At 45.7% G+C, this 21786-nt stretch overlaps 2 protein-coding genes and 1 non-coding gene across 5 annotated transcripts in view; 2 read left to right on the top strand and 1 right to left on the bottom strand.

Annotated features, from left to right (window-relative positions):
* Positions 1 to 15032, top strand: part of LOC4576681 (elongation of very long chain fatty acids protein 6) — a 39743-nt gene extending 24711 nt beyond the window's left edge. For all 3 annotated transcript variants that reach the window (XM_061647213.1, XM_001237829.3, XM_061647212.1), the window contains exons 3-4: positions 1955 to 2092; positions 11925 to 15032. In XM_061647213.1, the coding sequence (XP_061503197.1) occupies positions 1955 to 2092; positions 11925 to 12561 (775 nt within the window). In that variant the 3' untranslated portion in view covers positions 12562 to 15032. The remainder of the gene's footprint in view (positions 1 to 1954; positions 2093 to 11924) is intronic.
* A 3741-nt stretch (positions 15033 to 18773) lies between these two features.
* Positions 18774 to 18847, top strand: Trnan-guu (transfer RNA asparagine (anticodon GUU)). The gene has a single exon. It is a non-coding gene; the product is annotated as a tRNA-Asn (tRNA).
* A 1464-nt stretch (positions 18848 to 20311) lies between these two features.
* Positions 20312 to 21741, bottom strand: LOC1277116 (charged multivesicular body protein 1B2). Its single transcript, XM_316550.5, has 3 exons — positions 21451 to 21741; positions 20838 to 21303; positions 20312 to 20762 (listed from the first exon to the last, which is right to left on the bottom strand). The coding sequence occupies exons 1-3, from the start codon at positions 21464 to 21466 to the stop codon at positions 20639 to 20641; spliced, it is 606 nt and encodes a 201-aa protein (XP_316550.4). The 5' UTR covers positions 21467 to 21741; the 3' UTR covers positions 20312 to 20638.
* Between the last annotated feature and the right edge of the window lie 45 nt (positions 21742 to 21786).

The raw sequence follows: 21786 nt of genomic DNA, 5'->3' as shown, positions 1-21786 counted from the left end.
GAGGTGCACGAGAGGTGGTGTACGCGCGCGTTGTTGTCTGCCCGAGGGAATGATGGAACGATACAAGTGTCAGGCACACTGTGCGCGCGATATTCTAACTCTCCTCTTGCCCATCATCATCATCATCATCATCATCATCGGTTGCTTGAATGTGCATCGTAGCTTTATGAATGGAACGAAGAAGGAGAATGAGAACAAACAGCGTCGATTCTGGTTCTGCTCTGTGCGATCATGCCGCTGCTATGAATGGAACCAGTCCTCCAGAGGGTGGGTTTGGAGTGTCACCATGCCGCACATCATCCCCCCTGATCGGAGCTTTAACTCTCCATTTCCTGTCGCGGCAACCGCGTGTGTCACTCGCACACAAATTTCTATGACCTTGGCGCGATGTGTCGCGCTTACCACCACCAGGTTGTAGAGTGTCTCTCGTTGCCGACCGCTTGCCTTTCGCGTTGTGCTCGAGAGGGTACTACTACCTATCACTCACCATCACCTCTTCACCCTCTTCAGGCTGGGGATGATATCGATTTCGGGTTCGCCCACTGCGCTCCCGCCACCACTCCGCCGCAATCACACACCGGTATCATGATCCGGACAGACTTTTACCTCATGCGTGATAATGCACGATAACACACGTGGTGGTGGTGGTGGTGGTACAGGGTTTTGGAGTCACCGAGCCGCGATAAGGTTTCGCACGGGGAAGAAAGAACGCCCTGGCCCGGGATTGATTTCACGCCCAGGTGGAGTGATTGGGCGGCGGGTGGTTTTTAACGGTGCGAAATGAAGCCAAGCTTATCATATCTCGGCGTAGTATTGTTTCGACCATTTACAGGCGATGGGAAACGATGGCTTTCGGTGGGAACTTTATGCGGGAACGTGTGGGGAAGCGAAGTATGTGTGATCCTCCCTTCCGTCTGATATTGCAAACCGGTTCCGTCTGACGATAAAACGGGAGATTAGGGAACGTTTTAGCATGGACCGTTTTGGTGCCGAACCTTTGATGGTAAAATGTGCAATTGAGCAAAAAGCGCAAGATAAGAAAAGGCTGGTGCAGCTGCTGGGGTATGTCTGGGAGGCGAATTTAATGTTGCCAACACCTGTGTTATCGGGCAGAGTCTTATCGGTCAAAGACAATAAGTTATCGATGGGGTTTTAGGAGATTGCAAAATAGGTGTTGTTTTTGTTGCCAAATTCAAAATGCACCTGTGAAAGCTAATACATTTCGTGTCAAGAAATTGATGTATGATAAAACCAGTGTGTGTTGTTTCAATTTAATTTGGCCATCAGGCCGACGACACAGCTGAATAAATACTTTCATTTAAAACTCCAGATTGAGATTTGAACTTACGCCCTCTTTTTCTCTCGTTCGTTTAACCAATCACTTACCATTTGCACTGTGCGAATGATCTGCCATAGAACCGATAAGAGTAAATATTAACGGAGCGAAATTCCTTGGCTAAAAAAATAGCTCATCATTCTTTCAACACCGATAACTGCTGTTTGCGTCAACTTTACCCATGAAACAACAATTAACACCAGGACGCATTATCCTCACCAGCTTGGCAGAATTCTACACTCGGGGTTGGTAGCAGATGTTTCAGCACTACTGTGTGGGGATAATTTTACCATAAAACGGCAGGGTGTAAATGTGTCGTGATTTTAATATGCCTTCCAAGCCGGCTACCCCTTACTGTGTGTGTGTGTGCCCGTCGTCGCTTAATGGGTTTGAACTGCACTCAATTATTCATACCGGCAAAAAAAAGCTTCACGACTAAAGGACCACGACTCTTACCTCGTACCATACGACAACGAACGACCAGAGAACTGTTTTTCATTATTTATAAACCACAGCAAGCAACAACAAAAAAAGAAGCTAAAACTAAAACATTCTGAACCTGAAAACACACTCTAACCCACCTGCTTCTTTTTTTTTTTTCTTTACTTTTGCTTTTAGATTCGAGCTGCGAGGGCTGCTAGCAATATGGAACACACTACTGGCAATGTTCAGCATAATGGGGGCCTGCCGGACAGCGCCCGAGCTGGTACACGTACTCCGACACTACGGGCTCTTCCACTCCGTTTGCGTTCCTAGGTAAGTGCATGTTGGCCGGCGGGCACCGATTCTGACCGATCTTTTCACCTTTTACAGCAACCAGAAACGCAAGGAAAGCAAAAAAAAGCACGCCCCAAGAACCCAAACCCGGATGAGGGGCGTAGATTGTGGAGAGAAATTTTAGAAAAAATCGGTCCTAGACAAGCCACAATGCTGGTTCGTGTCTACCAAAACGGCACAATCTGTGACCTTGATTTGCTTCAGGCCGTCCGGGGTCTTCTGGGCAGCGGCGGGAGCGAAGAGAGGTGGCCACGCTCTCTGTCTGTCTAGTCTAGTCTTATCTGGCTGACGCTGCTCGTGCGATTGATGAGAAACCACACACACGCACACACGACCCAACCCGTGTGACCTTCGTGAGCTTACACAGAACCTTTTGCCGAAACTTCGTCAAAACAACGAACCTCCCCCCGGCACTGAAGTGAAAGCGGATCTAGCGATTGAAGGGGGTTTTCGAAGGTTCCATTTTAGCACCATACTGGAACAGCCACCTAGACCACTGGATCCTGGGCTGAAGCATTGATGATAAGACGGTGGGACAAGCTACCGGAAACCGGATTTTTCTTGTGCCATTCTGTCTTTCACCCCACTATCAATCAGCCAATGTGGTGGTGACCCTTGGGGAACTTTTTGATAAAGTGACCGCTTTGTGGATGGTTCATGGATCCTTTTTGGGTCCTTTGTAAGAAGCGCTTGGTTACATCGATACTACTGCCATATTCCGGACGCGTCGATTTTTGGCACACCACAGGCGATAACCTTTTTGATTCTCCTCCAGCAAAGCGGATCTTTCCAGTGCTAATAAATTTGATTTACGAGCGTGTGAGGCCCAATATTGAAGGTGGTGTGACCTCGGCGGAACGGAGAGATTGCGGATGGCATCTTCTGGACCTAATTCACTCGCTTCACTCCATTATGCAATTTAATGACAGTAGAGGGAAGTAAGTAGTAGGGCGTTTATTATGTGCTGGTTTGTTCTGGACCGAGAATCCCGGACAGAGACCCACCGTGGCACCGCTCGGGTGGTGGTGCCGTTGTAGTAGTGTACGGCCGTCGGTATCCCACGGTGACAATTAATTAATCGCACAAGCTAATGATAAATACCTAAAAGCTAATGAGGAGACCAGGAGGAGCAGGCCCTTCAAAGGTGAGCGAAGATAATAAACCGGACCACAACCGTTGGTGGTGCGTTATGATGATACAGCGCGTTATGACTGAGGGCCCCCGTGTGTGCGATTGAGCGCGATTGGGGCTGGGGAAAAGGTGTAGTATTATGGTCTTGTTTTTCACTCCCCTCGGTGTGGGGTTTGGATGTACCGTTGCGTCACAAAATGACATATTTTGCGCGTGTCTTGCGAACTGGTACCAATTTGTAATTCTTATAAGCCTTCTCCAGAGGCAATCAAAAATGAACAAAGAAACAACACGCGAAATGTTTTAAAATAAATGCATAATTATTTGATGCATAACGGCATTTACCCACTCGGCCGGTTGAGTCGGCACCGGGTTAAACCACATTCAGTTTTTATTTTGCGCGTGCACTCGCGCGCGCACATCACACACGCTTTTTAATCCGCTTTCCGCTGCCAAAACTCTTCTTGATCGGTTGTAAATGCAACGAGCTTAACGTAGCATAACGTGCCACAACTTCTGTGTGTTTAATTCGTTCGTTGTGTTGTGCTTTTGATTTTATGGATTGTCCGTTTTTAAATCAAGTGTAAGCGCGAAAATAATAAAATCAACTCCACCACCACACGGTTCGTTACATTTACGAAATGGATATGACGAACTGGGCTGGGCCTTAGCTGTGTCATCAGCGATGGCGTGTCTGTGTGTCGGTCTGTCGGGCAGTGGGAAAGGGTAAAGCCATTCACCACCGAAAATCGATAAAACCATTTCTTTCACTTTATCTCATGGCCGGTCAGTTGTTTGCAGTGTGCGCTCCCCCCCCCCCCCCCCCCACCCCTTTTGCTGATATGATTCAGCGGAGGGGTTTTCCCCGCCGATTGAGAACTGCAATCATAAGCCTCATCATACCCCTTTTGGCTGTATGTGTACAGCTGTACAACCGAACGTTTCAAATTCAAACACCATTCATTCGGCTCTTTTAATTTTAGGCTTTTATGAACTTTTCGAAACGGATGCAGCGTGTCGGTGGCGATTCGGTAATCATATCTTCACCACGACTAAGACCGCAGCGATGACCGCACCACCAGCGCGAATACGGCACGATGATGATGAGATCCACTGGTCAGGCGAAGAAAATGCGCGCCTCGATTCATTAGCGTGTTATGTCATTCGCGCGGCGCTGTTTGTGCTCTTTTCTCTGGTCACACCCCGTGTGACCCCACCGCCATCGTGGAGAAAGGGGAATTCCCCCGTTCCGCACAAGCACAGAAATCCATAACCGGAACAGCATCACAACACACACACGCACAGCTTCCCAAAGCAAAAAAGCAAAACAACCAGTGTGTGTTTTCTCTGGGACATGGCTCCAAGGCTTTGTGCGCGACCACACCAGCGCGCTTTGGTGGTGCTACATATATTTCCACCTCGTGAGCTTTAATATTGGCAGAGCGGCGCTGGAAGTGTGTGTGCTGGAAGAGTGGTGACCCCAAAAGTACAACAAGAAGATCACATTTGTTAAACATGACGGCGTCCTCTCCTGAGGGCCCTACTGGACGCTACAGTCTTATTATCTGAATGCCTGAACTGTTTTTTTTGTCCTGTTGTTTATTCGAACATGATGGTGGTCGTCGTGGTGTGATGGTAAATCCACCGAAAACATGAAACATTGCATGGACACAGCATCAAAAGCAACGCGCAGATGAGCTACACAAAAAACCTGCACGGTCGGCAAGATGACAGGACGATCGAGGATTCGAGGTTTTGCGTTTACTGGCTGCTTCTGCGCCCGCTGCAGAAAGCGGGCGGAAAAGCGAAAGTGCTTGAACTTGAACACTTTGCGGACGCGCGCGTCGGCCCGCCCGTTATGCTGTTGTGTGATTATTTATTGTCCGTTGCTTTCTGTTTGATTTATATTCAATTAGCACACTATCGCACTCGTCGCCTGAAGGAGGAGGGGGGGGTGGGGGGGATGAAGTGAAATGGCTGAGGGGTTTTATTATTTGGACAATCGGACGCATTACATAATGCAAAGAAAGACGACAAAGAAAGCCGTCAAGAGGTAGTAGTGGTCGGGTTGTGTGAAGGCAATTTCGATGATATGACCACATTTTCCATTGGCAATTTTTGATCCAAACCTGTTATTTCTCTTGAATTGAAAACGCTTTTTTTGAGTGCTTTATTATGCAGATTAGGAGGGAAAGATGCGTCAAAGTCGGGGTTTTTTTTTTGTTTGCTTGTGCTGTCCCATGAATGGGTTGATGTGTTAATCGCCGCTGCATCCTCCTCTTTGATTGGCGGCGCATAAAAGCTTTAAAATAATGGCTTTTTGTATGATAATTTTGCTGTCCAGAGTTACTGCAAAGCATCGTAATATGAATGCGGCAGGAAATGATATTAACAGATAAACTTAATCTATCACTTATTAATCTTGATCATGATGGGATCAGGAGAAGCGATCCCGTGAAGCATGATGCCTGCCCAAAGCTCGGTGTGCGCATTAACGGTCATTGTTACGGAGTTGCGTGTATCGAAACAATTGAGCGTGGCAATAGACAGGGTTTATACGCTATTAAACTATCGGATTCTAATAGTATTTTTCTAATTGGAATTGAACTTTCCATTAAACCAATATCATTTGGTGGGGTTTGTTCTCTTTCTTTATCTCTCTGTTTAGCAGCTTAATTAGCTCTTGTTTGCTTTTAATGGCAGAATATCCCAGCGTATTCAAAACACGACTATATTGAGCTACATTTATAGCCATATATAGATGGTTCAAGGAAAGTGGTTGCTACATTTTGCGCATTGCGAATGACAACTAGGCCTTCAAATATGATGCGAAATGTGTACTCTGTCTCTAAATTCGGTACAAATTAATTACATTCAAAATTTAAAATGCACAAATTAACGTGCTTTAATCGAATCGAATCGGTTGCATTTGCAAAAAAAAAAAAACAAGTTGCATCCTTTGCGCATGCATATTCACGCACACACCTGACCCTCGGATTAACCCCACAAAAGGCGCCTCCTCACTCCCCGCCATGCTCACACATTACACAGCAGTCGCCGGGTCAACGAGGCGGCCTTTTTTTTTTTGGCTGGGGACGAGAGTTGCACTTGTTTCGCTTACTAGGTCAGAGGCCGGTCAGTGCACTCGCCGCACACTAATTAAATTGCCGCGACGCTCCACTAACGGGAATGTCCGAATAAGGGGGGAGTGGTAGAGTGAGCAAAAAAAAAAAAAAACTGTCCTGTGGCCGCACCGTAACAGAGCGATACTTCCGTTAGCTTTGTGGGTGTGTGTGTGTGTGTGTATGTTTCCGCCACTTTAAAAGGGGAAGCAAGACTTTATGCGCGGGTACATAAACCCTTTCCGTTTCATCTTCCGACACAGCAAAACAAACCCTGTGCTGGTCACAACTTTAAAGCCTAGTGGGTTTTAGAGCGTATTAAGGTTGTGTTGATACGTACGGCAGCATTTGAACTCTAACTACCCAGTGACGATTAAAAAGTCGCTCGGGTGTGAGGCACAAAAAAAAGCTGCGCGACCTACAAGGTTTGTGCAAAAACAAAAAACACTTTTCCGCGGATGAAGTGAACACTTTACGCTTGTCATCTCACAGTGACGCGATAGGGAGAGAGAGGGTGGTGGTGATGGTCAGTTGAACGATAAAACTGAATCTCCCCCTTCCTTGTTGTACTGTTATACGCGCGCTTAACCTATCTCGCCAGCCTCATTGCACCCGTTTGTTGATTTATAAATTAATCATGATATGCGATGACGCGAGCCGGTGGAGGGAGAGAGAAGCCGTGACCGATTGCATTCTGCTACCGTGTTTCAGCAGTAGTAGTAGTAGCAGCAGTAGCTGGTTGGTAAGGGAAGTGAAAATGCAACGTTGTGTCGAGATTGATATACGCGCGTGTGCGGATGGGATGGGGCTAGGACCGACCAAAAACCGCCACACCACGTGCGCCGCGTTCCTGGGACCTGTGGGACAACCTGTTTCGCTGAAGGTGAAGGTCTGCGGAACGACGGTGTGTGTGTGTGTGAGAGTGGGGGAAATATGTAAGTTGCTCTTCCATATTCAACAACATTGCTGCTGCCCGAGAGGGTGGAAAGTTTTTGCACAAATTCTCCCCCCAGAATCCGTGTGACGTCGCTTAAACGGTTTGTGTGCAATCTGTGCAATTGGAGCTGTTCATAAGCCGACTTAACCAGCAATTACCCGACCGATGTGCAAGCTCTCCCCCTCTCTCTCTCTCTACACTGTAACACGTGTCTTGCAACACACGGTTCGGGCAAAAAGGAGGAAGCTGTTGCAATAAGTCCTCTTGCCATATACACATAGTTGCTCCGATTGACTCCGATTTTGTGTGTTCTAGAGGGTCAGCAGCTGAGTGTGATGGTTGCCTAAGCCACAGACGGGCAAGCCCACCACAGCAGAGATCAGCTGAAGGCGCAAAAGGCAAAGGCAGGCTCTCTTTTAAGCACACACAGTGCCCAGCGAATGGCCGCGTAAAAGGGCTCACCGCCGGAGAATGGCGAACAGGCATAAACGGGCAAACCTAAGCCTAGTGAGGGGTTTACCACGCGTACTGCAGCGGGGTTGTTGCGCCCATCGAGCGCCTCTCCGGTGTACCGTTTCGATCAGCTGGTGGTGTGAAGCTGGTTGTTGATCGCGCCAATAAACAGTTGCGCCACCAGAGAAGGTCAACCGGGCGAGATGCTGCTGCTGCTGGGGCGTGCACGAGTCGAGCGCACCGGATGGTGCGCGTTTTACTACAACAACAGCTCTGCTGTAAAGCCGCTTCCCTTACTCACTTTCAAACCATGGTGCTCATTGGTGAAAATGAGCGGAAAATGAAGGTCTGATGTAAAGCGAAAACTGAACCGTTTCACCATCCACTGGGGATAGTTCTTCGTCCTTTTCAAGGACAAACGGCGAGATTAATGTGCTTGCGCGGGCGCTTAAGGCGCGCAAATAGCAAATAAAAAAGGGAAAGGAAACGATTAATCTTTTCAACGATTCGGAAGAACAGTTGGTCTTAGTAGAAGCGAAAGCGCTAGCAAATGTGTTTCGGTGCGGTTGCTTCTTTCTATATTCCCCCCCCCCCCCCCCCCCCCGCCCCAAACAGAGTGTGCAAGGAGTGGCAGAAATAATACGGTAAATTAATTTCGAGAGAGCCCTTTTACTGTGCCTGGTGTGTCCTGGCTGTCTGCCGCCGGTGTGTAGACTACCAATCAATCTTCCCAGTGGGCAAAGGAAAACGCCTTTAGAAGAAGAATCATTCGGCGGAAACAATTTTGCAGTCAAATATTTATCATCAGGCCGCGCTTGCGAGTGTTTACACTATCGTTCAATAGCAACGGTGAAATGCTGTTGCATGAGCTGAGGGCGGACAAACAAGTCTTTTTGGGGAATAATGCGGAAAGAGGTAGACACAGTAGGGACAGTAAGTTTAGAAAATGAATTTAGGCAGAGAGTTGGTGCTTTTTGGGCAGCTAAATTTAGCTTCCTGTTGGAGGGTGGTTTTAGCTAACAAACTCTGCTTATTGAATTTTTCCCCTATTTTTGTTCTTTCCATTTCTTATTAAATTTGAGCTTCGAAACCAAAGCGTGGAAAATACATTTCTTATGACGGTTGTGGGTCTCATAATGATTTGACACAATTTTACTGGGCAGAGAATCGCACTCAGATATCAGTCGTCTTTTTTTGTATGATTACATTCCGTTTCCGTTTGCCAATTATTTGTATTTTAAACAACAAATTTGCTGGATCACACAACCCGTCTGGGGCCGTGTCACAGACCAGACACCAAAGGCCTGTGGTTGACGTCAATGCGTTTATCCCTTAGTGCGTGTGTATGGCTGTATGTCTGTTAGTGTGTAAACGACGCTTCAATCGTCATTTATCTACCTCTCTTGCTTCAACGAGAAGCAGAGATCGAATGACATCAAACTCTCCCTCCCCGGGGACAGCTACCCACCACCCACTAGCGTCGATTGATTGAAAGTAGTGTGTGTGTGTGTGTGTGTGTGTATGAATTTAACAACATCGAAATATCTCATTACTGGGCTGGATGGAGGTAAGATGATCTCAGCAAATACCCCCCTGTCCAGTACAAACACGCGATATTTGTTGGATCAGACTAGACACCACACACAGTCGTCATCGTTGGGTTAATCGGTTGGGCATAAAATTAGCCGCTCAGCGAACAACCGGGGGCCGGCGGTGGTAATTGCGCACTGAGGACAGATAAGAGGATGGGAGCTTGCGCTCATATTCATTTTATAGTCGGATTACAATCTCCAGCAGCACCCGGTCCATCATTAACAGGAGCTATCGGGAGAGGTGTCTATTGAATCTAATGAACTGTGATGAATAAATTAGAGCATCGTTAGGCTCGCCTCTCTAAACCAGGGTGGAACTAGGCTAATAAAAGGGACACCTTGCTGTGCGTGTGCGATGATGCAGAAGTTAGTCTGTGTCGCGACGACGACGACGAGTTGGACCGGAAGGAAGTGAAACATATGGGTATATGCAATTGGCAAATCACAGCGCAAACAAGCAGCGCTTGATAAGAAACTGGGCCAAACACATGCGGCTTACACTTTCGTTGATAATTGAGAATGTCGAGAAAGAAAAACTGAGCTACTGCTTGCACAATTTAAACAAGGTTTTGAATCGATAAGATTTGATTGACAAATAACCCAGCTAATGGAATTATTTACGATTCCAAAAATAGTATTCTCCGTCACGATCGTGCACACCGGTTCCGGTTACTTTCGTTTCCTGGAGACAGAAATTCTACAAAAAAGAAAGAGCGCTCACTGTCATTGGTCCTTGGCAGGAGCGAATCCTTCTGCAAATGATATTTTTGCACTATTTCGGAAGTGCCGGACATCGAAAATTGGAAGGACATTCTTCTCTTCTAGCTAAACCATCATTCCACTCATTCAACGGAACGTTTCCAATGTCTCTATTTCAAATCGAATTCAACAATTAATTCTCTGGAGTTGATATGTTTGGAGTAGTGATGTGTTTTTTTTTGTATATTTTTATAGAGACTTTGAGCCAATTGGCCTCATTCGCCTCTTTCAATCGGTTGATTAATTCTAAGCTTAAAATCTAACAAATAGTGATGTGCTCTTTGGAGCGCACCTACGACTCCAATCCGACTCCGGCTATTGTTAGTCCGATTCTGACTCCGGCAAAATGGGAACCACGCGAAGTCGAAGTCGTTCGGAGTCATCCGGAATCGTCCGGAGTCGTCTGGAGTCGTCTGGAGTCGTCTGGAGTCTTTTGGAGTCGGAGTTGTCCAGAATCGTCCAGAGTCGTCCGGAGTCGTCTGGAGTCGTCTGGAGTCTTCTAGAATCTTTTGGAGTCGGAGTCGTCCAGAATTGTCCGGAGTCTTTTGGAGTCGGAGTCGTCCAGAATTGTCCGGAGTCGTCCGGAATTGTCCGGAGTCGTTCGGAGTTGTTTGGAGTATGAGTCGTCCAGAGGTGACCGGAGTCGGAGTCGTTCGGAGTCGTCCGGAGTCGACCGGAGTTGGAGTCATTCGGAGTCGTCAAGAGTCGATCGGAGTCAACCGGAAACGGAGTTGGTCGGAGTCAACAGGAGCCGACACAAGCCGACACCGGACGACTCCGGACGACTCCAACTCCGGTCGACTCTGAACGACTCCTACTACAAACAACTTCGGGCGACTCTGGGCGACTCAAAACGACTCCGGAAAATTCCGGACGACTCCGAACAATACTAGACGAATCCGACTCCAAAAGACTCCGCACGACTCCGGACGACTCCAGACGACTCAGGGCGATTTCGGACGGTTCCGAACGACTACGGATAATGCTGGGTGGAACTACACTCCGGAGTCGGTTCCGAAATTATAAGAGTCGGATCGGAGTCGACTCCGAATTTTTACAAACTTTACCCATCAGTAGTTTGGAGCAATCAACTGACAATTTGGAGCAATTCGCAGAATAATCATACATTTTGTTCGGCTTTTATTTAGTTGTTGTGTACACACTGGAATTATTAAAAATCTTTGCAAAAATAAGAACAAATAATGTGTGTCCATGCCATTAATCAACCTTGTGAGTTGACGACTACTGTGCCAAAATACAGTTTATTAATCAAACACGATCATGTTGGGGCTTACAAAACAGAAACCGACTGGATGAAAAAGGTAACGGAAACAGAACCACCACCGTCCTGTTGGGAGGGGAGAGAACTCCAAGTATAAATATAGTGGGAATGCTAATACGGAAACCAATACCAAAAGAAAACAAGCAAAAAGAAATCCCGTCGTCCTTCCTCCGTACGTACGTCACAGTTCGCACGGTGTGTCGTCTGCTCCCTGTTGCGATTAATCAGCTTTTCTGACCGTCCAGTGTGCCCTGGACCGAGCGCTACCTTATTGCTGTGTGGCGGCCAGTGTGTGCCGAAGCGTGAACCACCCCGCCACACCGGGAGTCATTTGTATGTAGATTGGTAACGCAGGACACCTGCGGATATTATGGCACCTTCTGTTGCATGTCAGAGAGTGTTGGTATGAGTCAATTAGTTACTGCAAAAGGATAAAAGAAAGCGTCCACGCACTACTCCTTCCTAACCGAGGGTCTTTAATCATTCTTTCCGAACTTTATTATAAATGTCCTTTTTTCCTTTCCTTCCTTTTCAGCTTTATTGAACACGACCGTGTCAGTGGTTTCTGGACATGGTTGTTCGTGCTGTCGAAGCTGCCGGAACTGGGCGACACGGTGTTCATCGTGCTGCGGAAGCAGCCGCTCATCTTCCTGCACTGGTACCACCACATCACCGTGCTGATGTACTCCTGGTTCTCCTACACCGAGTATACCGCCTCCGCCCGGTGGTTCATCGTGATGAACTACTGCGTCCACTCGGTCATGTACTCGTACTACGCGCTGCGGGCCCTCAACTTCAAGCCGCCGCGCTCGATCGCGATGCTCATCACGACGCTGCAGCTGACGCAGATGGTGGTCGGCTGTGCGATCAACATCTGGGCGCACGGGTTCCTCCAGACGGCCGGCAAAAACTCGTGCAACATCTCCGAGATGAACATCAAGCTGTCGATCGCGATGTACTTCAGCTACTTTGTGCTGTTCGCCCGCTTCTTCTACAAGACCTACCTCTCGACGAACGCGCGCAAGGGCAAGCGCCCGATCCAGGTGACGGCCTCGTCGACCGCCACCAGCGGCCACCAGTACATCGACAGCGGCTCGTCGCTCACCGGCAAGTCGGACGTGCAGTCGCTGCTCGCCGGCGGACAGGCCAGCAGCAAGATAAAGGCACAGTAAAAAGGCCCCAACCACCGGCAAAAAGAGCAGTGACCCCTTGCGGCTAAACTTCTTTCCAAAGGCGAAGCAAGGGATGAGGAGAAGGGGGGGGGGGGGGGGCGTGAGGGGGGCAGCAGAAGCAGCAGAAGGTGGCAGTAGGTGGCGATGCCTAGTGGTTGTGGGTGACACATCGTAGTTCCTTCATTTCAATTTCATTCCTTCTCGAGCTCTGTGCGTTGGAAAAGGAAGGGGGTTTCTAGAGGGTGGAGCAACAAATTCCAAATGGCAATACAGTCGCGACACACTCAGGAGCCTCAGCCCTCCTACCCCCCCCGTACCCGTACACCCGAAAGCAGTTCTTGGGGGATTATCCAGCAGCAGCAGCAGCACCACCGAGAACCGTTTGCTCCACTGTTGCTAATTGTTTAGGCCACCTTCTGGGTTCTACTGTAGGCGCCCCCCGCCAGCTATAATGGTGTGTTACATTTGTCGCTTAGTCGCTTGAACGTCTTGTCAACCAAAACGCTCGAAAGAAGTTACAACTTTTCCCAAAAAAGAACAAAAAACAAACGGCCCCAATATATCCCCCCTACAAGTTGCCACACCTGGAAGACACAAAACCCGAACACGGTGTGTAAGCAAATAGAGCACATACCAATAGCGCATTACTTTAGCATTCCTGATGGTGGGCCCTCTTCTGTACATGATCGAGAGAAAGGGATGGGAAGGGAAGGTGGGGGCAATCTGTTTAGGGTAGATGGTTATGTTTTACACATAGAAACGCTTAGAACAGAACAGAATGGCCCTCCTGTTTGGCACGAAAAACACACAAAATTCGACAATGGGAAGTTAGTGAGAGACACACGAGATCACTTCCGTCGGACAGAAAGCGACGAACCCAAGAGAAAGAGAGTAAGAGAGAGAGAGAGATACACTGACGACAATTCTAAGGACGAAGAACTATAACCACATCAACACACACGGTACTACACGGTGCATGACTTCATTTCTACTTACAAAGCAGAAACTGGAAGACAGAGAGAGGAGAGAGCGAACACACTGCGCGGGGGGGGAGGGGGAACGGGCTACGGGGGGAGAGTTACAGAACTTTAGACACAACAAAAATGAAAAGGGGAAAAAAACAAGAAAAAAAAAAACAAACAAACTATTGATTCGGGATTGACGGGGTTACTTTTTTGTTTTTAGTTGTTTAGTGTACACATCTAATGGTAGCTAAAACACTCTTCTGTACGCTATTTTTTTGTCTTATGATTTGTACATTATTAAGTATGATAAATATGTTTGCGTTTTTTTCTTCTTCTTTTGTTCTTCTTCTTCTCTCCTGTCCTTTCGCCGCCTGTTGTATCGTTTCGGGAAGCTAATAATATAATTGTACGTAGTTTTCTTGTTTTCTTGGGCGGGTCGAAGAGCAGGACGAAGAACTTAGTTTGTAAATGCGAATGCGTGCGGCGGATGGGAAGGGGAAGGAAGGAAGGACCTCCGGGAAGGAGTGCAGTGCTGTAGAAAGACACAGACAGACACAGGCAGGGCCCAGATTAGGCGTTCCACAGCTTTAGGAGTTTCGTTTCCTTCTGCTTTGTTACTTTAGCCCGAGCGTCGTCCGCTCTTGGAAGGTAAATACTGTCTAAAGTTACATATTAAGAATAGCACACAACACACACACACGGGCATGGCGAAAGATAGGTTATAGGGGGAGAGGGGGGGGGGGGGGTTAAGCAAAGCAAAGAACAGATAAAACGGAAGTGATTGAACAAAAAAAAAAGTGGATGAAAAACTCCACAAAACCGAACAAATAGAAAGGAGGATAACAAAGGGGAAAAAGTAGAAATAAATGAAGGAATGATACAAATGCCCTCGAAATCGGGAAGAAATGTTAGGGAAATTATAATTAAAATGGGCTTTGTGTGTGTGTGTGCTGTGTTGTAGATGAGGATAAGGGAGGAAGAGGAAGCGGGTTGTAGTGGTAGGTGGGGGAGAGTGCGTTAGCTATAAATTGCTCGCGGGGTATGTTTAACGTAGTTTAAACAACAATATACCACTCCACCGGGTGCTCCTAAACATGTGGGAGTGTTGGAAGAAGAAGAAGAAGAAGAAGAAGAAAAAAAAAGAAGAAGAAGAAGAAGTAGAAGAAGAAGAAGAAGAAAAAGAAGAGGAGAAGGAGGAGTAGAAGAAGAAAAAGGACGTACGAGGGAAAACAAACGAACAACAGAAACACATGAAACATCTGCGCAAAGACTGTTTTCGACTTATTTATAATAGAAAAGAGAGAGAAAGAGAGAAAAAATAAACCACTGGAAAACGACAAACGGAGCGTAACATTGCAACAAACAAACAAACAAACAAACAAACAAACTCTGCATATACAAATTCGAGCAGGAAGTAGAGAAGAGCAAACAGTAGCAGTGGGTGGGAAAACTAACACAGCAAACAAAACTTAACAGGAAAAATACAACAAAACAATTAAAAAACAATGTTATTATTTATGCGTTTATCTTTTTGGTGGTGGTTCTTCTTTTCTAAAAACTAAATAGATCTTTGAATATATAAAAAAGAGGCGCAAAAAGAGAGGAGATTCTTAGCTCCCCTTTGCCTCCTAGTCATACCTACACACTACCTACACATCATCATCATTCCGTAAATTTGGATTACTGCAAAAAAAAAACAAAGCGCGTGTCCGTTTACTAACAAAATCTGCTCAAAAACACCCCAAAAGAAGGGGGGAGGCGCATCAAAGGCAAACTGTGTTTGCGTGTGCTGTTAATGGTGCAATGCAATCGTGTGACGCTTTTTGCTTCAATACTCATCATTCTTTTCGGGAAGCATATAGATAAAGTGTGATGTGGTGGTGTTCCAGCACAGTTCACCGAAGAATCTTCGAATCAGCAGACATCAAGCACGAGCACAAGCGAAGAAGCATGGTGTAAATAATTAATTTGCCTCATCCCAACCGCAAGCGCGAGCGAGCATCATCGAACAATATCGATCAAGCAACGGGGGGGAGATTCATTATCGCTTCGTTAAATTATTTAGCGAAGCATAATATCAGATTGTGTGGCGAATGGGGGGTTTGGAAAATAAAACCCCCTCCCCCCCCCGGGGGCAGATGGAAATAAAAGCCGAATTACGATGAAAATATTATCTGCTGATCGATCCATCCCCGCTTGCCGAACATATTATACACAGCATCATCCTGTAAATATTGCTTCACTCAATGCCAACCACACACCACCAGGGGCGTGTTATCTGTTCCCGCAAAATCCCGCCAGCCAAGCGCAGCGGCCAATTTATTAGCGCATTTTGCAATTTTGCCACACAGTTCGATACACACAAAACGGTTATTCTAGCCTGCATTTTTTGTTTGTTTGCGCGCTGATGGTTGATAGGTCATAATTGCATACTTGCGTTGCATAATGCATGGGAATGTGTGAGCAATGAGCATGCGAGATTTAGAGTGTAACGTGATCATACAACGTTCAAACGGCTTACCTAGTTTGTGTGTTTAGAACAAGCGGTTAAAAGGGTGGATAAAAAAAGGCAAACAATGAATGGAAAAGATTCACGCTTTTTTGGGGGTTTTCGTACAGGGGTATTTCTGTGAAAAAGCTGCATTCCCACTTTGCAATAGCATGCTCATCCATTGGAGAAAGAAAAACACAACCTCATTAAGCTAAACTATTTATCATAAATCGTCTGAAAGCGCCAACCATGCATGAGTAGTGTGCAAACTCATCAAATCTGATCTGTGTCCCTGTTGGGAAGCATAACATTCAGGTTGAGTTTTGACTTGAATTGAAAGAGAGAGAGAGAGAGAGAGAGAGAGAGAGAGAGAAAAAAGTATTGGAAAAAAGAGAAAAAAAACAGTAATTTACAAGAAGATAATGAGAAACAAGATAACGAGAAGCAGATACAGATGTTGTGTTCAACTGGAACAAAACAAAATGAAAGAAGAAGAAACAAAAACTATACAGCACAGCACAGCAACTGAAAACAACAACAACAACAACAACAAAACACAAATGTTAACAAGAGTGTGAACACAGAAGTAGGAATTAACAGAGAGGAAACCCCGAAGAAAGAAAGCGAAAACAAGTAAACAACAAAACATAGAAACATAACAAAACAAGTGACAAAATAGCCGTGACAATTGTATAAAACAGTAAAACCCGCTAAGGGAAGGAGAGAAAGGGAGAACATGTAACAAAACAAAAACAAAAACATACAAAAATATGCCGAATGCGGAATATATAAATGAAACTGCAAGCAATGAAGAAGCGAAAAGAGGGGACAAGTGAAAACATATACTGTAAACTGGTTTGTTATTGTTCTTTGAAGCAGTTAATAGCAAATGAGACAAACAAAACACACAAACACACAGAAAATACGGAAATCTGTTTTATCGTTTGCTCTGGCTGTCCTTCTGCTAGTGTTTCTTTCCTTTCTGTTAAGTATATTGTTTGTACACCTAAACAATATGTAAGATATAATTGAGAGAAGAACAAAAATATGAGAAAAAATACATACAAAAAACAAGGAAACACACACATTAAAACCAAAACAGACATAAAGAAGAAAAAAGTAAACCCAAACCAAGAGCAAAACAGTAAATGAAAGAAATTTAACCAAACATCTTCACAGCGTTTCCTCCCTTTAGTTTTTGTGCGTGTGTGTGTTTCATCCTTGAACAAATCAAGCAGGATAACATTAAAGGCGACACACATACACACACACGCACGCGCGTGGTTAGGGCGACAATGAGTTACTAATCTATTTGAAATGAAAGTTCTGTTCATTTTGTATCAAAATAAACCTATTAAAATTGAACTTTAACGCTGTTGCCGATGATGCTTAATGTTTATCCATCGACGCGAAAGAAAGAAAGATACGCCTAAGCACTGATCGCGGAAGTTGCCTCGCGCGTGATCTGCGCCACTGTTGGCGCAAAAAATCGCCTCAAAAGGGTTCAGCGCACGCGCGCTCTTCTTGTACACACACAGAGGGAGGGGGATGGTTTTTCTTACGCGAAGTTGTTGCTCGTCTGCTAACATTTGCGCGTGGAGTTGAAGTGATCGTGCAATAGATGTCGATGACGATCATCCATCCTCAATTACGTTTAACCTTCACGCGCATTACAGGGGACAGTGGCGCTGGAAACGTACGAAAAAACACGTTACGCAGGCCAGGCAGAACGGAAGTGCTCTGAGAGTTTGAGGGAACGAAACACATGAGATCGATTGAAACAACTCATATTTTGTGTGTGTCTCGTGTCTTCACAGCAACTGTTGAAGTTTAAGTACTAGGGCCCTGCATGACCACACAACAATCGATTACAAATTGACGTCAGGTGGAAAAAGGGAGTTTTTTTGTTATTCCCCCCAATGAGTGGATGGAGCTGGCAAGAGTGTGTTTTCAACCGATAAGTGTCTTTTTGTGCTAGTTCTGGCGTTGTTTTGTTTATCTGACACATTTTTCAGGAAGTCCAGCTTCCCCTTGCAAACTTGCGTACTTCAGGGCACATAATAAGCCATCCTGTGGCGAATTACTGCAATTCGTTCGTGTGCACGCCTTCTTTGGTTTGCGACGTTTGACGTCAATTTGATCTCGGCTCGAGATGAGGAGGCAGCAGCAGCAGCAGGCGTTGCAAAAAGCCGCCAATCGATAGCAAATGAGGCACAGAGAGACGATTTATAGTTTTTTAGTTATGAGTATGTTGTTCTTTTATAGATTCCCTTTTTGGCGTATTAACAGCTTTAAATAAGGATTTTCTAAGCATCCTACCCAAGTCACGTGTGACGGAGGAAACTTAATTATTCCCTAGTATGCCCTAGTACGGGCAAACTTACAACTCCTAACCGCCAAAGAAGGATAAATATTGATCTGCTAAAGGTAGAATCTTCGCAAACCTGTTTAAATGCTTTGGGGCGAGAAAAAGGGGGGCCATGGAGTGTAGCAATAGTTCTTGTTTGCTTTACTATTGCACACGTGTGTTTTAGAATCGCAAACATTTATCGATCAGGTGTGGAATTTGATGACTCGATCAATTGCAAATAGTAAACAGTCTTGTGAAATGTGAAGACTTCTGTGTGATATAAGTAAGTACTACACACTTCATTTTGAATGATATAATTAGATTAAATTAGAGCTACACTGGCGCTGTTGTGCTGCTGCAGCACGTGCCTTGAACCGGGTGCGCTCTAACGCCGCTCTAACGCATCGCCTTCGTGGCGCAATCGGTTAGCGCGTTCGGCTGTTAACCGAAAGGTTGGTGGTTCGAGTCCACCCGGGGGCGGCGAAATCCTTTTTTGGGTTAGTTGGTGATGCTAATATTTGAAATAGGCTGGTATGAGTAAACATTGCTGCTTCAAACATTCAAACAGGCGGCAATTGATACTAGGTGGTTTTGAATGATTCACTTCAACGGAACCCCATCCTGAGGGTGTGTCATCTTTTATCATCACCATTTTATCAGGATTTCCGATTGATTATTGTGTCATTTTATAGATTTTTTAGCAGAACTATGATTGAAGCGATGTTTGTTTTTCTTTTACTGATGTTTTTTTAAATAGTTTAAATTCAATTTTATGTAATATGATGATTTTTTTTTAAATTTTAGTAAAAATGTATACAAGATACATTATTTGATTATTCAATTTAAAATAGATTTAATAATGTGACCTTTTTGACCTTGACAGATTTGGCCTGGCCTACTTTTCTTTCTCAATGCACTGAAATCACTTAAGATTAGTTTGAAAACTGTATAAGCATTTTTACTATCAAAACCGGAACAATTCAAAATAGGAGGAGAAAGGTATTGTCCCGATTCGTAGAACTCTACAAAATAGTGTAACAAAATTCATAAAAGAATTTTCCTATTAGAATACTTTTATAATTTTATGAACTACAAACTATTTTATTAAAAAAAGTACATTTACTTACCAGACAATTTATTACTCGGCAGTAGTGATGGGTAATCCGGAGCGGAGTCATGGATCAACTCCGACTCCGGTGCGCAAAATATGACTCCGGCTCCGGATCATAACTGGATTCGACTCCGGATCAGTCCGGATCAGTCCGGATCAGTCCGGATCAGTCCGGATCACTCCGGATCAGTCCGGATCACTCCGGATTACTCCGGATCACTCCGGATCACTCCGGATCAGTTTTTGTACATATTAGATGTGCGACTTGAAAGTTAATGAACTCATCAAGAATTGTCTAAACGATAATGGACAGTCATTCCGGATCCGGAGTGATCCGGAGTGATCCGGAGTGATCCGGAGTCGATGAGTCCGAGGGTTTTCCCGTACGCACCCCCCCCCCCCCCCCCCCCCGCTAAACAGTCCGGAGCAACTCCGAGTCCGAGTCCGAGGGGTGCCGGAGACGGATCAATCCGACTCCGGAAAAAAATTGTAGACTCCGGAAAAAACAAACAGCAAGTAGTTGGCTCGGCCTACTCTGCCCAAGTATCCTGAAGTTGTCTGTTGCATTTGTACGGGCAACCTAAAAGTCCTTTCTGATGACGATAAACCCATACCGTGTCATGATGGCCACTGATCCATGATCCCGAAAAAGCTGTTCTCATTTATAATCACATTTAGCACACGATTTTCTAATTGATTTACTGCAACAATTCAGCAACTCGTGCTAAGCTATTTGTACACCGTTGACGACATACCAACAGCTGAGTAAAGTCCTTCAGAGCCAACTATGACGGATGTTCGAATATTTGAAAAACTAATGCGAAAGTGCTGCATTTGACATTCCATTCGCCCCGCCACGTTATTCACCGCCATGGGGTCTTAATATTTGTTCCTTTATTTTAACGAATAATTAAAGAGAATTACTCAAAGCGTGATTAAACAGGGTTTCGAAAAAAAGAAAAGATGATTTGATCTAGAAACCAGCAGCTGTTTCAAGACCACCGGGAACGGGAAGGAAAATATACATTGGTAAACCATAAAGCAACATAATTCTCGCACATTTTCCAACCACATTAACAACTGCGTATGTGTGTGTGTGTGCTTGTGACCATGCCGTAATTAGTGTTTTGCCATAGACGACAGCGTTTTGTGGGACACTTTTATTCGGCCTGTCGCAAACGTGCCAGACGTGCGGTGAGCTCATCCTGTTCCGTGGATGCTTGCGTCGAGGCACCGATTGCGACCGATGACGGTCCGGATGGAAGTTCCATGTTGAGTTCAAGGCTGTAGTAAAACGAAAATTGCACATTAGAGCGAACCTTGGTGTTGGAAAATCTCATCAAATCAATCTCAACATACCCAGCCTCGTCCGCAACTCGCTGCATCAGCGATTCCACGTCGTTCTGCGGCACGGCCGTCGTCGTCGTCTGCGACATGGTGTTCTCCATGTACGAGCTCTGCACGTCCAGATCCTCGAACTGTGACTCGAACTTGTCCATCAGGCCGGAAATCTTCTCCAGGTTCATGCCCTTCATCGCCGCATCCATCGCTTTCACCACGCCCGCCATCGAGTTCGTCACGTTGCGGGTGGTGAGCGCGGTCTGCACCCGGCTGGCCACCGCATCGACCCGCGCACTCATGCGCAGATAGTTGAGCGATTGGCTCTTCTGTCGGATCGCGTTTTCGGCGTGGATGCGGGCCACCTCCGTGTTGCCCTTCTGGATCGCTTTCTTTGTCTTCAGTATTTCCGCCTTTTCTTCCTTCTCGCACTTTTTCGCGTTCCGCTCCAGCTCCTTCACTGCAAATTTAAGATTAAACAAGTGTTCTACGGAATGGGGTAGGGGGGGAATGGGTTAAGGAAACAATTCGTGGTTCAATATTTAACAAGGGTTGATTCACACGGATCTTCCATGGATACATGGAATGCGAGTGACAAGTGAAGGAATGCAATTGATCGCTTTGAAAAGGATACTCTCCATGGCCGACATTTTTTTACGGCTTTTCTTAACTGTGCTTTGAAGAGGTACGGCAGAAACCACACAAACAGCCAAAAGCCCAAGGAAAAGGTGGCCTAATTATTAAATTAATAGGGTTTCACGACCGCAAGGTTGCGGATGAGTCACTATCGAGATTTCGTATGTTTTCAATTGGATTGCGATGTAAACATTGTCCGTTTTGACAGCGCGGTTCGGTTCGTGACAGTTCGGCGAAACGAAAGCGCTCGGTTTTTGCTGCAGGGGTCAACATTTATTTGCCGCAGGGTACGATCTGTACGACGAGTGGAAAAATTCACATAAAATTCGGTAAA

The sequence above is a fragment of the Anopheles gambiae genome, chromosome 2 (genome assembly GCF_943734735.2).
Source record: "Anopheles gambiae chromosome 2, idAnoGambNW_F1_1, whole genome shotgun sequence".
NCBI classification, from domain to species: Eukaryota; Metazoa; Arthropoda; class Insecta; order Diptera; family Culicidae; genus Anopheles; species Anopheles gambiae.
This window is presented reverse-complemented; position numbering and strand designations above follow the sequence as displayed.